We start from the raw sequence: 14,052 nt of genomic DNA, 5'->3' as shown, positions 1-14,052 counted from the left end.
TCCAATATAAACCCACCTATTCCCACAACTGTCTGGACTATACATCCTCACACCCTGTTTTCTGTAAAGACTGCATTCTGTTCTCCTAGTTCCTCCATCTCCATCGCATATATTCCGGTGAGGCCAACTTTGACAAGGAAGCCACCAAAATGTCTACCTTCTTCCTCAACCGAGGATTCCCAGGACTACTGTTGACAGGGCCCTCAACTGGGCCCAACCCATCTTCCATACTTCCGCCCTCAGCCCCTCTCTTCCATCCCACAACAGTGATATGGTTCCCCTTGTCCTTACCTACCATCCCACCAGCATTCACATCCAGAAGATCATCAGCTGCCATTTCTGCCACCTCCAGCGAGATGCCACCCCCAGACACATACTCCCTCCCCTCCCTTGTCTGCCTTCTGCAGGGACCGTAACCTCTGGGACACCCTGATCCACTCTTCCTTCATTCCCAACACCCTCCCACGGCACCTTCCCTGCAACCTCCGAAGATGTAACACCTGCCCAGTTCCCTCCTCCCTCCTCATTTTCCAAGGGCCTGACACGTCTTCCAGATGAAACAGCACTTTACCTGCACTTCTCACAATGTGTAGCAGTGGATCAACGTGGTCTCCCCTACACTGGGGAAACGAAGCATAAACTGGGTGACCGCTTTGCAGAACATCTACATTCTGCCCACTGAAAAAACCCTGAGCTTCCAGTTGCCTGCTACTTTAACATCCTACCTTGTTCCCTGGCCAAGATCTCTGTCTCAGGCTTGCTGCAGTGTTCCAGTGAAGCTCAGAGCAAGCAGGAAGAACAGCACCTTGTTTTCCTCTTGGGGACCTTGCAGCCTTCTGGACTCAATATCGAGTTCAATAATTTTAGGGCCTAAACTCTGCCATGCCCTAGCCCCCTACCAGACACATCAGGCCTTGTTATCACAGACTGGCATTATACACTACCTATACAGTCTCACTCACAGCTATTCACCCTCCCAACCAGATCCTTATCGACACCTTTGTCCAACTGCTCTCCTCTCTCTCTGGTCTTAATGCCTACCTATTGTTTACTCCTTACCTCCTCATCCCACCCCATCTTCTGCATATGAGCCAATATGTTCCTAGCTACCATCAGTTCAAAGGAAAAATCAGTGGACCCGAAATGTTAACTTTGATTTCTCTGCAGAGATGCTGCCAGACCTGCTGAGCTTTTCCGGCAGGTTCTGTTTTAGTTTCTAAAATATGGTTTGATGATACACCTATGAAGTCCCCGAAGGAGTGTTACTATTTTACAAAGACAGGACATAAATGCAAATCAGTTTCAGGCAGTATTATGTTCCCAATCAGAAAATGATGTAAGGTGCTCTTGTGGGTCTGGGACTGAATTACAGCCGCAGGGGTTGGATTCGCGGTCTATTACAAACTGCAGTGAACATGTCATGGCAACAGGGATCAGTCTGAAAACAGCTGGGGGTAGGACAGCAAGAGGGACTGAGTGATAATTCTTTCCCCCCCTCCTCACCTTTTCCATGACCATTGACCAAGTGTTAGTGACTATGGGTGAAGAAGGTAGAAGCAAAATGTGAGGCTGTGAAATCCCAATTTTAGCAGCATGAAGAGGAAGGCTATTGGAGGAAATTTATTTAATAAACTTGCCAGGCAAGAATGAAGAGTGAAACTTGCTGTGCAGCATTAAACACAAACAATGATACCACTCATATGTGCTGGCATCATGTTACTGCCAAGTCCAGACATGTCTGGAACAAAGCTTGTATTGTCCATGAGACATCAACATCACAAAGCAAGTTCCTCTCAACACTGTCCTCACTGATCACTCCCCAGGTCAGGCAGAGCGTGGGGCTACACACAGAGAAAAGGTGCCATGGGACCAATTTTCATGCTAACCTATAATTACCAATGACATTAAGCAAGGAGCAGTCAGGCTGACATTACTGGAGTGCTGTCAGGACAATGGCCTGGGACAGGGGGGGGGGGGGGGGGGGGGCATAACAGTAATATCATTGAACTGTTAATCCAGAACCCCAGCTAAAATTTAGGAACATGGTCTTGAATCCCACCACAGCAGATGGTAAAATTTGAACAGAGTAAAAATCTGGAATTAAATACTAGCTTACAAAGAACAAGACAACACAGGAAAAAGAACAAGACAACACAGGAAAAGGCCCTTCGGCCCTCTGTACCTGCACCCCCGCATTTTGCTCTTCCATTCTAAAACGGTCTTCACTTACGGGATCCACATCTGTTCCTATTTATGTATTGGTTCAGGTGTTTCTTGAATGCTGCTGTTGTGTCTGCTTCCATCACCACCCCCTCTGGCAGTGCGCTCCAGACACTCACCACCTTTTGTGTGAAAAACTTACCTCACACATCTCTTTTAAACTCCCCTCTCGCACCTTGAATCTGCGCCTCCTAGTAATTGATTCTCCATCCTGGGAGAAAACCCCATTCACAATCTTATAAACTTCTATCAGGTTGCCTCTCAACCTCCTGCATTCCAGTGAAAACAAACCCAGTCTATCCAACCTTTCTTCAGAGCTAAAATCCCCCAGACCAGGCAACATCCTGGTAAACCTTCTCTTTACTCTCTCCAAAGGATCCATATCCTTCCTGTACTATGGCGTCCAGAACTGTACACAATATTCCAAGTGTGGCCTAACTAAAGTTCTATAAAGCTGCAGCATAACTTGTCTATCCTTACACTCAAAGCCCCTTCTAATAAAGGCAAGTTTGCCGTAAGCCTTTTTTTACTACCTTATCTACCTACACTGACACCTTCAGTGATGTATGGACCTGCAGACCTGGATCCCTCTGCATATCAGTACTCCTCAGGGTTCGGCCATTCACTGCAGAAATTCCACCTGCACTTGACCTTCCAAAATGCTTCACTTCACATTTGTCCAGATTAAATTCCACCTGCCATTTTTCTGCCCATGTGTCCACCTAATCTATATCCTGCTGTACCTCCTGACAATCCTCACTATTCACAACTCCAGCAACTTTTGTATCGTCTGCAAACGTACTAATTAGACCAGCACGTTTTTGTCCAAATCAATTATGTACATCACAAACAGTACAGATCCTTGTGGAACACCACTAGTCACAACCTTCCATTCCGAAAAGCATCCTTCCACTGCTCCCTCTCTCCGTTATGACTAAGCCAGTTCTGTATCCATCTTGCCAGCTCACCCCTGATACCATGTGACTTCACCTTTTTCGACCAATCTGTCGTGAGGGACCTTGTCAAAGGCTTTACTGAAGTAATTGTAGACAACATCAACCGCTTTGCCCTCATCAATCATCTTCATCACCTCCTTAAAAAAACTCAATCAAAGTTAGTGAGGCACAACCTTGCCCGCACAAACCATGCTGTGTGTCACTCAGAAGTCCATTTGCTTCTAAAGGCGCAGAGATCTTGTCCATGAGCATCTTTTCCAATAATTTCTGTACCATAACTGTGAGGCTCACAGGCCTATGATTTCCTGGATTATCCCTGATCTAGCGTTGGACATAGGCTGGAATTCTGTCGATTAACTCAACTCCTGCCCCCACCACCAATGCATTTTGACACAAAGCACAACTCAGGAGTGAGATGGAAAATGTCCCATTTGCCTGAATGGATGCAGCCAACAACACAAAACGTTTTACACTGTCTCGGACATTTGCCACTGAAGTATCCCATATGATTGGCACCCCATCCGCCACCTTCACCTACACCTACAGTGTACAGCATCTACAAGATGCACTGCAGCAACTCACCAAGCTCCATCAAATATATCCTCTACACCTATGACCTCTACCACTGAAAAGGATAAAGGGCAGCACCTGAAAGCTCCCTCCAAGTACCCACCATCCTGACTTGGAACTACATTGCCATTCCTTCACTGCTGCTAGACCAAACGTCCTGGAATTATTTCCTGAGCAGTCCTCGGGGTAAGCCTGCCCTCCAGGGACTGCCCAAAATTCAAGAAGGCAACTCAGCATCACCTTCTCCAGGGCAGTTCGAAATAGGTAAGAACTGCTGCCCTGGACCTTCATTCCCTGGGTGAATTTTTTTTAAAATGAGCATAAAGAAACAGATGAAAGGGGAATGTTTGTCTCACTGGCTATGGATTGGAAAATAAGGAGCTGAGTGGACCAAAGAGAGCAACTGCAAGTTGGCAGGTGAAATAGCAGAGACTTTCAAATGGAAAGTATGAGGTCAGCAGGAAGACAATGAAGTGTGTCTCACTGAATGGGTATGTTCTATCAGAACAAGAGGAGAGTAACTGGAAACTAATGTGGATTTGTCAGGAGAGTGGGAGGTGAGGGACAATAAAGATGACAAGCGTAGTGTCAGAGTGGTTCCAAGGGTTGTACTTTCTTCTCTAAGTTACAAGGTCACCTGTCCAAGCCCGACTCTAGAGACCTGATCCTACAATCTTGGTTAATATTCCATAGCAGCACTGAGGGGGTCTAGTATTGTGAAACGAGCTATCAACTATATGTTAAATGGAGACCTTACTGCCTTCTCAGACAGATATAAAAAAGATTCAGCTGCCAGCATTTCAAAGAGTAGCTGTGGGACACCCACACCAACCAACCCCACTGCCCTGTGGCTGAACAATTCATCACCCCCTCCCACTCTGCCAAGGACACGCAGGTCCCGGGCCTCCTCCTTCACCAAACCCTAATCACCTGATGTCTGGAGGAAAAAACGCCTCAACTTGCACCTCAGGACCCTCTAACTCCATGGCATCAATGTGGATTTTGCCAGTTTCCTCATTTCCCCCGACCGCACCTTATCCCAGATCAAACCTTCCAACTCGGCACTGCCCTAATGACCTGTCCTACCTGCCAATCTCCCTTCCCACCTATCCACTCCACCCTCCTCTCCAACCAATCACCATTATCCCCACCTCCATCCACCTATGGCACTCTCAGCTACCTCCCACCCCAGGCCCAACCCCTCCCATTTATCTCTCCACTCCAGGGCTCCAGCCCAAAACATTGATTCTCCTGCTCCTCGGATGCTGCCTGATTGGCTGTGCTTTTCCAGCACCACACTCTCGACTCTGATTTACTTTTGTCTCGCCGGGAGATTCTGCCTGGTGTCCTGACCAATTTTTACTTCTTAACCAACAGCACTAAAACAGATTTTCTGGTAATTATCACATTGCTGTTTGAGAGAATTTGCTGCATACAAATTAGTTGGTGCATTTCCAACATTACAACAGGGACTACGCCTTGGGAGCATTTCACTGGTTGCAAAGCATAACATTATACAACTGCTGTCTTAAAGCCAGTGTTGTTCATTCTTATTGCTGCAAGTGTGGGTGGACAACTAACATAAGTTGATGAATTAGAAGCATTTCCATTCTGGAACCCAGAAATCTGCCTTGGGAAAGCAACCACCATAATCAATGACCCTGGTTACACTCCCTTCCACACTCAGACAGAAGACATAAAAGTTTGAATATATGTACAAATACATTCAAGAACAGCTTCTTCCCCACTGTCATCAGATTTATGAACAGACCTCTCAAATATTAATGCTGACCTCTCTTTCTCTCTGCGCCTTCGCTGCGGCTGTAACCCTGTATTTTGTACTCTGTTCTGCTACCCTGATGCACTCTGTATGGTATATTTTGCCTGTACAGCACACAAAACATGCAACAATAATAAATCAATAAATCTGGGCTAACCTTTAACTATTTCTTCCAGTAATGCCTGTCCATCCATCTCAGATTAAACTGCCATTATCCAGCCTTTCTCAACCTGATTGCTAGTTTTAAAGAAACCTGCTGGTTCTCTTTTGTGTTCAGACATGCCACATTAATTATATGACAACCCTCAAGTAAGAAACATGAATCCTTTTGGTTTAAAGGAGATTCTAACTCGAAGTCCCAGAGGTGGAAGGATTGTGTGATCTTCAGTGCAGAAGACAACAAATGCTGGAGATCACAGTGGGTCAGGCAGCATCCATGGAGAGAAAGCATGCTAACATTTCAAATCTCAATGAGTCTTCATCAGAGTTCATCTCTGATGAAGAGTCATCTAGACTTGATACGTTAGCTTGCTCTATGGATGCTGTCTGACCTGCTGTGATCTCCAGCATTTGTTGTTTCCAGTACAGATTCCAATATCTGTAGCAATTTGCTCCTACTGTGTGAAGTTTGGTATTTGCTGAAGGATGTGTGGATCTGAGGCAAGGATTTGTAAAATATCCAAATATATATGCATTTTAAATTAATCAATGATTTGGGCTTGAATTCCTTCATTGAAAGATCAGATTCTATCTTTTGATGTCAAGGTTTGGAGGATACAGAAGAGATTTATTATAAGGGTACCAGTGATAAGAGATGTGAATTTTCTCGAGGGATTGCAGCAAGTGGGATTGCTCTTCTCAGACTAATGAAGGTCAAGTGGAGATTTAACAGGAGGCATTCATATTCAATACAGTACTGATGGTTTCTTTTCAGTGACTGGACTGTTGGTAACTAGAGATTTAAGGTAATTGGCATAAAAAATTATGTTAGTTTTTTTTAAAAACACAAGGTTGCAATCTGGAATTCACTATATGAAAGGATGGCAAAGCCGATTTAATTACAGCTTTCAAGGTGGTGTAAAGATGTATTTCTTTGTCAGTATTTTGACTGTGGACTGAAATGGGAAAAAGACTGTTTTAAAACCACAGACAATGGAAGGAATTGCTGAACTTACTGAACCTCATTATAAATTGTATTTACATCACTGCTTTGTTTAAGCAGCAGTGGGAGGGGCTATTTGTAGTTGGGTCAGCACTGGAATGGACAGGTATACACTGAGCTTTGGTCAGTAACACATTGTTGAGAAAGTGAGGTCTGCAGATGCTGGAGATCAGAGCTGAAAATGTGTCGCTGGAAAAGTGCAGCAGGTCAGGCAGCATCCAAGGAACAGGAGAATCGACATTTCGGGCATGAGCCCTTCTTCAGGAATTCCCGAAGAAGGGCTCATGCCCGAAACGTGGATTCTCCTGCTCCTTGGATGCTGCCTGACCTGCTGTGCTTTTCCAGCGGCACATTTTCAGCAGTAACACATTGTTGTTTGGCTTTTGTGAGCAGCTGTGGATGACAAAAGCCATTAGCCTGACAACTACGATCTGATTGGAGCCTGGGCAGCTGAGCAGCTTGTGGGTGTGTACGATAGCTGAGTAACGTTCAGACTGCCGCAAAGCCAGATGGTGTGGCTTCCTCCCCAGCTAAGTAGCTAAGGCAGTTTATTTTTCCCTCAACAATTGTTGTGAGCTATTGCCTTTAACCACTAACTAAGAGACTTTGCAGTTAATCAATTACCTATGCCTCCTGCAAAGTAGAAAAACCTAAAGCAGATTGAAGAACAGAACATCCTGGCAAGCAAATGATCATCTCAGTTAACTCTGTGCACTGGCATCACTGAACTGCTTCCCCAGTTCTTTATTTCCCTTCCACCCATAATACCAATTGTTTTCTCGTGTGTGTGTATGTCGGGAGGTTTTAGAAAGGAGTTCACAGGTCACAGTTGTTTATCTGTGCTGAGAACCTTGTATTCATAACAAATAGTGGTTTGTTAAATACAAAAGTCTAGATTAGAATAGTGCTGGAAAAGCACAGCAGGTCAGGCAGCATCTGAGACTCTAATCTAGACTCTGATCTCCAGCATTTGCCCTGTTCAAAATCCTGGTCTGTGGTCTGGCTTTATTTGAGCAGTAAATTGGGGGCTTTATAGTACATAGTTTGACTGTGGTGACAATTCTGGGAGTAGCAGAGCTCGATTTCCAGTGCGATATTCAAGGGAGGTGAAATAGTGTGCAAGATAAATATGCAGGGCTGTGGGGAAAGAGCAGGGCAATGGAACTAATGGAACAGTTTTTTTTAGAAAAATAACTGGCAATAAACACACAGAATCAAACGACACCTCAACCACAACACTTCCAAATAGCTCTGATTCTAAAAAAAAGACTATTTCTGTGGCTTAATTTACGACTTGGTTTATTCAATTCAAAATAATGAGTTATATTGTGTGAATTGACCAAAGACACAAATAAATAGAATGTACCTTGAGACCTTAATTTACACATTTTGTTAAAGAATGTGGAGGTGTGTGGGAAGAGCCACACCTCACGAGAACTCATCTGTAATTGGTAACTTCAAAATCCAAAAAAAGAGTAAATAATGTTATTTAAAACAGGGTATGAAAATTTCCTTCTTACACCTGACCAAAAGATGTCCCACAATTAACCAAAACCAAGCATCACAAACGATTGGAGAACCCATGGCAACTTTAATATTCCATCACCAAGATATTTCACCCACCTGCATATTAATATTAGTACACTCTGTCTTACTACTTTGTTGCAACTTGTGCTTTATACTTATCGTAAATAAATATTTCAGACTTATCCAATTAATTTTTTACCCAGCCCAGTCCACACGACTCAATTTTTTCTCCCTTCCTTGCTATTAAACCAGAAAATAAAAGACTTACTGAGTGCACTCTGCAGCCTTTCCATTGTTCTGATACTCCACAATGCACTGAATTAATTGGTTGTTTTCATCAAGTAACTGAAACCAGACAATATTATTAGTTAGTGACACCTTCAAAGTTTAAAATCTCTCTTTTTTTATTTTTCTGTATTTTTCATTGCAGACTGAAATGAGAAAGACCAGTTTTAAAATCATAGATGGCTAGAGAACTGTCCCAAGCTGGCACTCTGTGCTCTTCCAGCACCACTAATCCAGAATCTGGTTTTCAGCATCTGCAGTCATTGTTTTTAACTCATTAGCACAGTTTACACATCTGTCTGTCTATGTGTGGTTGCAGATAATCTGAAGCCAGCATCTATGTGACTGGTTCTCAGAGAACTGAACAGTTTGGGGCTGTGAACAAGATACAGAAGAAAAATCATATGTACCAGCTCAGGACCTCTCTCTGTTCTCTGCATGCAAAGCCTGAAGAAACGCAGTTTAGATATTTTTAATGAACCTGTTCAGGTGTGTTAATGACACGGCTAAACCAGGGAAACCACCTGAAGATTAACTGAGAACCAGTATAAAAATCATAAATGCGGGGGGGGCGGGGGGTGATGTTTATATGGGGATCAGAGTTTTAATGCCAACATTTCATAATTTCTCACCGATAGATACAGCCCAATTACCTGTAATAACCTGCAATTTTTGTTGAGCACAGAAGCCCAGTCTATGCTTTGTCAAGCTGGATCTAAAGTAGGTAAACTGGGGGAATTGGCATACTTTTAAAAATCGTTAACTTCTGTGAAACATCAGGAATAGCAGGGCTTGATATCCAACACATGAAGTGTAAGAAAAGTAATCAAATTTTTACACAACAAAGAGCATAAATGGGGCAATCTCAATCCACTGCTAACTCCATCAGGACAGCTTCAATCAGGAAGCCTGCAAACTAGGTGAGTCTTGGTCAGTCATGAAGAACAATAAAACATACGATAAAATCCTCTGCAAGGGAACAAACAAGTCAGGCATCCGTTCCACACTGCAGTACGGGAAGCTGAGACAGTTTTAAGATGCATCACATAATTGGATCAGCTTCTTTTAATCAGTATAGTTTTTATGAATGAAAAGCTTACAATGAATTCCTTTTCAGTTGTAGTCACTATTCCTTTGTGAGAAAATATGACAGTCAATTTGGACATAGTAAGACCTAAAAATTGAGATGACTATCCAGTTCATATGGATTTTGGCAACAGCTCCAGAAGGAATGTTGACCACAGAACTTTTGTTTAAACTTCCATCTGAAGAGCTGGACAGTCCTTAGTTTTAACTGAATGGCCTTTTCCTGTGTTACAGTAGAAACTAGAATTAAACCCCTATGCTTCTTCTAATTAATGGCCATAGGACCTTTTGTATTCACCTGAAGGGGGAAACAAGGCTTCAAGTTTATGTCTGATGTGAAAAGCAGCACCTCTGACAGTGTAGCACTCTTTCAGAACTGTACTGGCAGTGTCTGCCTGAATTATGAGCTCAAGTTTCACTGTTGCAAGTCAAAACCCTAGAAAAGGCAGGAGGTCAAAGGATCAGGTAGCACAAGCACATAGGGTCTCTTTGTGCTATATAGTTGGGGCATATAGCCTATGTGCAGGCTATGTGCAGTATCCATTCTAACCTGTAAAGTCTCAGATATTAGATTAGATTAGATTACTTACAGTGTGGAAACAGGCCCTTCGGCCCAACAAGTCCACACCGCCCCGCCGAAGCTTAACCCACCCATACCCCTACATCTACATCTAGATCTACCCCTTACCTAACACTATGGGCAATTTAGCGTGGCCAATTCACCTGACCTGCACATCTTTGGAGTGTGGGAGGAAACCGGAGCACCCGGAGGAAACCCACGCAGACACGGGGAGAACGTGCAAACTCCACACAGTCGCCTGAGGCGGGAAGTGAACCCGGGTCTCTGGCGCTGTGAGGCAGCAGTGCTAACCACTGTGCCACCGTGCCGCCCACATCCACTCTTTCCCATTCTGCAGTATTTTTATTCATTTGCAGGATATGCGTGTTGTCAACAAGGCTGGTATTTATCAGAGTTCCCAGTTGGCTTGAGATTCTGAATGAAATACAAAATTCTGGTGGGGGCGGGGTCAGGGGAGTCAGACTGGCTATTTCTGAAAACAAAAAGTGCTGGAGATCACAGTGGGTCAGGCAGCATCTGTGGAGAGGGAACAATCTAATGTGGGGTCTAGTTGATTCTTCATCAGAGCTGACATGGTGTGGAGGGGTCAGCATTTATGCTATAGTTGGGGAGAGGGGTCCCTGGGGAAAAAAGGGAGCTAATAGTGCAGGTTAAGTGAGAGGCTGTTTCCCCTGGATGGATAATATAGACATTAGGGTTATGATCTCAATTCGATAAAAGGTTTCAGATAGAAAATGAGAAGAAAATTCTCAAAGGGCTCAAAATAAAAAAAGGTGATGAATCTTTGGAACCCTCTACCCCAGAGAAGTGTGAATACAGAGAAGTATTGATGATAGCTGATACTTTTTTAGGCACTCTCGACATCAAAGAACATTGGAATAGCATGGGAAATTAAGCAGTTTAGATCAGACATGCATTTATTCCATGACAGAACAGGCTCAGGAACTGCATGGTTTCACCTACTCCCGTTGCTTAAGATCAGGTGGGGGTATACAGCACAGCAGCTTTAATATGACTGAGCACCTTGTTTAAACAATTCACAAGTTACAGAGGTCTGAGCAGCTATATTAAAATAACACACTGCATCAAGCCTGGTGCAAGAGGTCAGATTGTACACTCCCCAAAATTTCAATTTGTTTGGAAAGCAGCTTAAATTTTTCAGCCAGACTTGAGAAGCTTGTACATTCCAGTGAAAATGATGGAATAGCAGGAGAATCCAGACACTGGGGAGAAACCGGTAACTCAGAGTCAGACAGCACAGAAACAGGCCCTTCAGTCCAACTCGCCTATGCTGGCCCGCTGACTGACCTGCTGCCCGAGAGGGCGGGCGCATGAACCAGGTAAATATTTTGAGTCGCCGCCGGTGGAGCGGGACAGAGTGAGTGCGGGCGGGTGAGCGGATTAAACCACCCCCTAAAATACAAACATTAACAACATCCAACTGAACCAGAAACAACATGAAAACCGGCTGGAACCGAGCCCGGCCCAACCCGACCCGACCCGGCCCGGCCCGGCCAGACCTCCCTCTCCGCGGCTTCAGGGACACGCCCGGGATCGGCACAACAACCGGAGCCGCGGCTTCACGAGGCCTCCCGCCCGCCCCGTGGGCCCCGCCCGGTTCCCCGCCCGCCCGCCCGGTTCCCCGCCCGCCCGGTTCCCCGCCCGGTTCCCGGGCCCACCTTCTGGATGGTCGCCTGGTTAATCTCGCACTTGCCCCGCAGTCTCTGCGGCACGAAGACCACCGACATCCCGCGGGAGGAGGGCCCGGCCCCCGGGGGTCTCTCACACACACACTCTCCCTCCCTCTCTCTGTCACACTCACTCCTTCTCCCTGTCCCTCTTCTCTCCCTCACTCACACTCTCCGCATCTCCCCGACCCTCCTCCTCCTCCTCCTCTCACACACTCCCCCCGCGTCTGTCTGTGTCTGTCTCTCTCTCTCTCTCTCTCTGTCCCTCCCTCCGTCTCTGACACACTCCCTCCTTCCCCCGTGCCCGTGTCTCTCCCTCTCTCGGTGTCTCCCCGCCTCTGACCCTCCCTCCCGGGCTGCTCTCCAGCGCCTCCTCCCGTTAACACCGAATCCCTGCAGGTTGGTAACGGGACATAATCCGCACCGACCCCCACAAAATATCGCTGCGTTTCCCACGGCGGACCCACCCTAAACCGCAGCTTCGGGCTGTTTGGGGGATGGGGAGACCAGAGCACATGGATAAAACCCCACGGGTTGGGTGTTGAGAGAACATGCAAACCCCAGACGGATCGTCGCCCGAGGGTGGGATCGAACCCGGGTCTCTGGCGTTGTGAGGCAGCAGTGTTGGTGCTGCTGGGGTCCTACCTCCCTGAGGGGTTGGGGCTGGTTTGGGCGATGTATCCCCTCAAGGTTGGGGGGGCGGGAGTGTGGGTGTCTCTCCAAGGTTGGTGAGGGTCCTGTCTCCCTGGGGGTTGTGATGGGGAACAGAGTGACTGCAGGAGGCTGGCATTCCCAACTTTCCATCAACAAACTCCTGAGTGTACCCATCAAATACTGTGCTCAGGCTTTCCCCCATTCCAGAAATGTTCAACAAAGCAGGAATCTGCTTCGGTCACAGTTTATGGGACAGAAACATTTTCAGCCAGCTGATGTGTAAAGAAAATTGTTGGCTTAAAATTCAACTATGACAGAAACAAGAAAAAAAGATTGAAGCAGTGTGGGATCACTGTGAAGGAGACCTGGAGGAGGGTGTAGCAGGTTAGGGTAAGTACAAGAGGCTACATTCGGGACACCACCCACGCCCTCCACCTCCTCCATGATTTTCGCTTCCCCGGTCCCCAACGCCTTATCTTCACCATGGACATCCAGTCCCTGTACACCTCCATCCCCCATCACGAAGGACTCAAAACCCTCCGCTTCTTCTTTTCCCGCCGTACCAACCAGTACCCTTCCACTGACACCCTCCTTCGAGTAACTGAATTGGTCCTCACCCTGAACAACGTCTCTTTCCAATCCTCCCACTTCCTCCAAACCAAAGGAGTAGCCATGGGCACCCACATGGGCCCCAGCTATGCCTGCCTCTTCGTAGGATATATGGAACAGTCCATCTTCCGCAGCTACACTGGCACCACCCCCCACCTTTTCCTCCGCTACATCGATGACTGTATCGGCGCTGCCTCGTGCTCCCACGAGGAGGTTGAACAGTTCGTCCACTTTACCAACACCTTCCACCCCGACCTCAAATTCACCTGGACCATCTCAGACTCCTCCCTCCCCTTCCTAGACCTTTCCATTTCTATCTCGGGCAACCGAATCAATATGGACATTTACTATAAACCGACCGACTCCCACAGCTACCTAGATAACACCTCCTCCCACCCTTCCCCCTGTAAAAACACCATCCCATATTCCCAATTCCTTCGTCTCCGCCGCATCTGCTCCCAGGAGGACCAGTTCCAATACCGTACAACCCAGATGGCCTCCTTCAAGGACCGCAATTTCCCCCAGACATGATCGAAGATGCCCTCCACTGCATCTCCTCCACATCCTGCTCCTCCGCCCTTGAGCCCCGCCCCTCCAACCGCCATCAGGGCAGAACCCCACTGGTCCTCACCTACCACCCCACCAACCTCCATATACAGCGTATCATCCGCCGTCATTTCCGCCACCTCCAAACGGACCCTACCACCAGGGATATATTTCCCTCCCCTCCCTATCAGCGTTAAGGACGTTAATTGGATTGGAGTGTATTGGCTTTAAGGAGAGGTTGGACAAACTTTGATTGTATTCGCCAGAGTGTTAGAGGCTGAGGGGTTCCTGATAGAACATAGAACAATACAGTGCAATACAGGCCCTTCGGCACTCGATGTTGCTCTGACCTGTGAAGTCAATCTGAAGCCCATCTAACCTACACTTTA

At 46.3% G+C, this 14,052-nt stretch overlaps 1 protein-coding gene across 2 annotated transcripts in view; it reads right to left on the bottom strand.

The window, feature by feature from the left end:
• The window catches only part of ss18l2 (ss18, like 2), a 37,549-nt gene extending 25,469 nt beyond the window's left edge, over window positions 1-12,080 (bottom strand). The window contains exons 1-2 of one of the 2 annotated variants that reach the window (XM_072595800.1): window positions 11,846-12,080; window positions 8,484-8,560 (exon numbers count right to left, since the gene is read on the bottom strand). In XM_072595800.1, the coding sequence (XP_072451901.1) occupies window positions 8,484-8,560; window positions 11,846-11,914 (146 nt within the window). In that variant the 5' untranslated portion in view covers window positions 11,915-12,080. The remainder of the gene's footprint in view (window positions 1-8,483; window positions 8,561-11,845) is intronic. The other variant, XM_072595799.1, reaches the window with a different exon arrangement.
• Between the last annotated feature and the right edge of the window lie 1,972 nt (window positions 12,081-14,052).

The sequence above is a fragment of the Chiloscyllium punctatum genome, chromosome 26, assembly GCF_047496795.1.
Source record: "Chiloscyllium punctatum isolate Juve2018m chromosome 26, sChiPun1.3, whole genome shotgun sequence".
Taxonomy (NCBI): Eukaryota; Metazoa; Chordata; class Chondrichthyes; order Orectolobiformes; family Hemiscylliidae; genus Chiloscyllium; species Chiloscyllium punctatum.
Note: the sequence above shows the minus strand (reverse complement) of the source record. Positions and strands in the feature narration are given on the sequence as shown.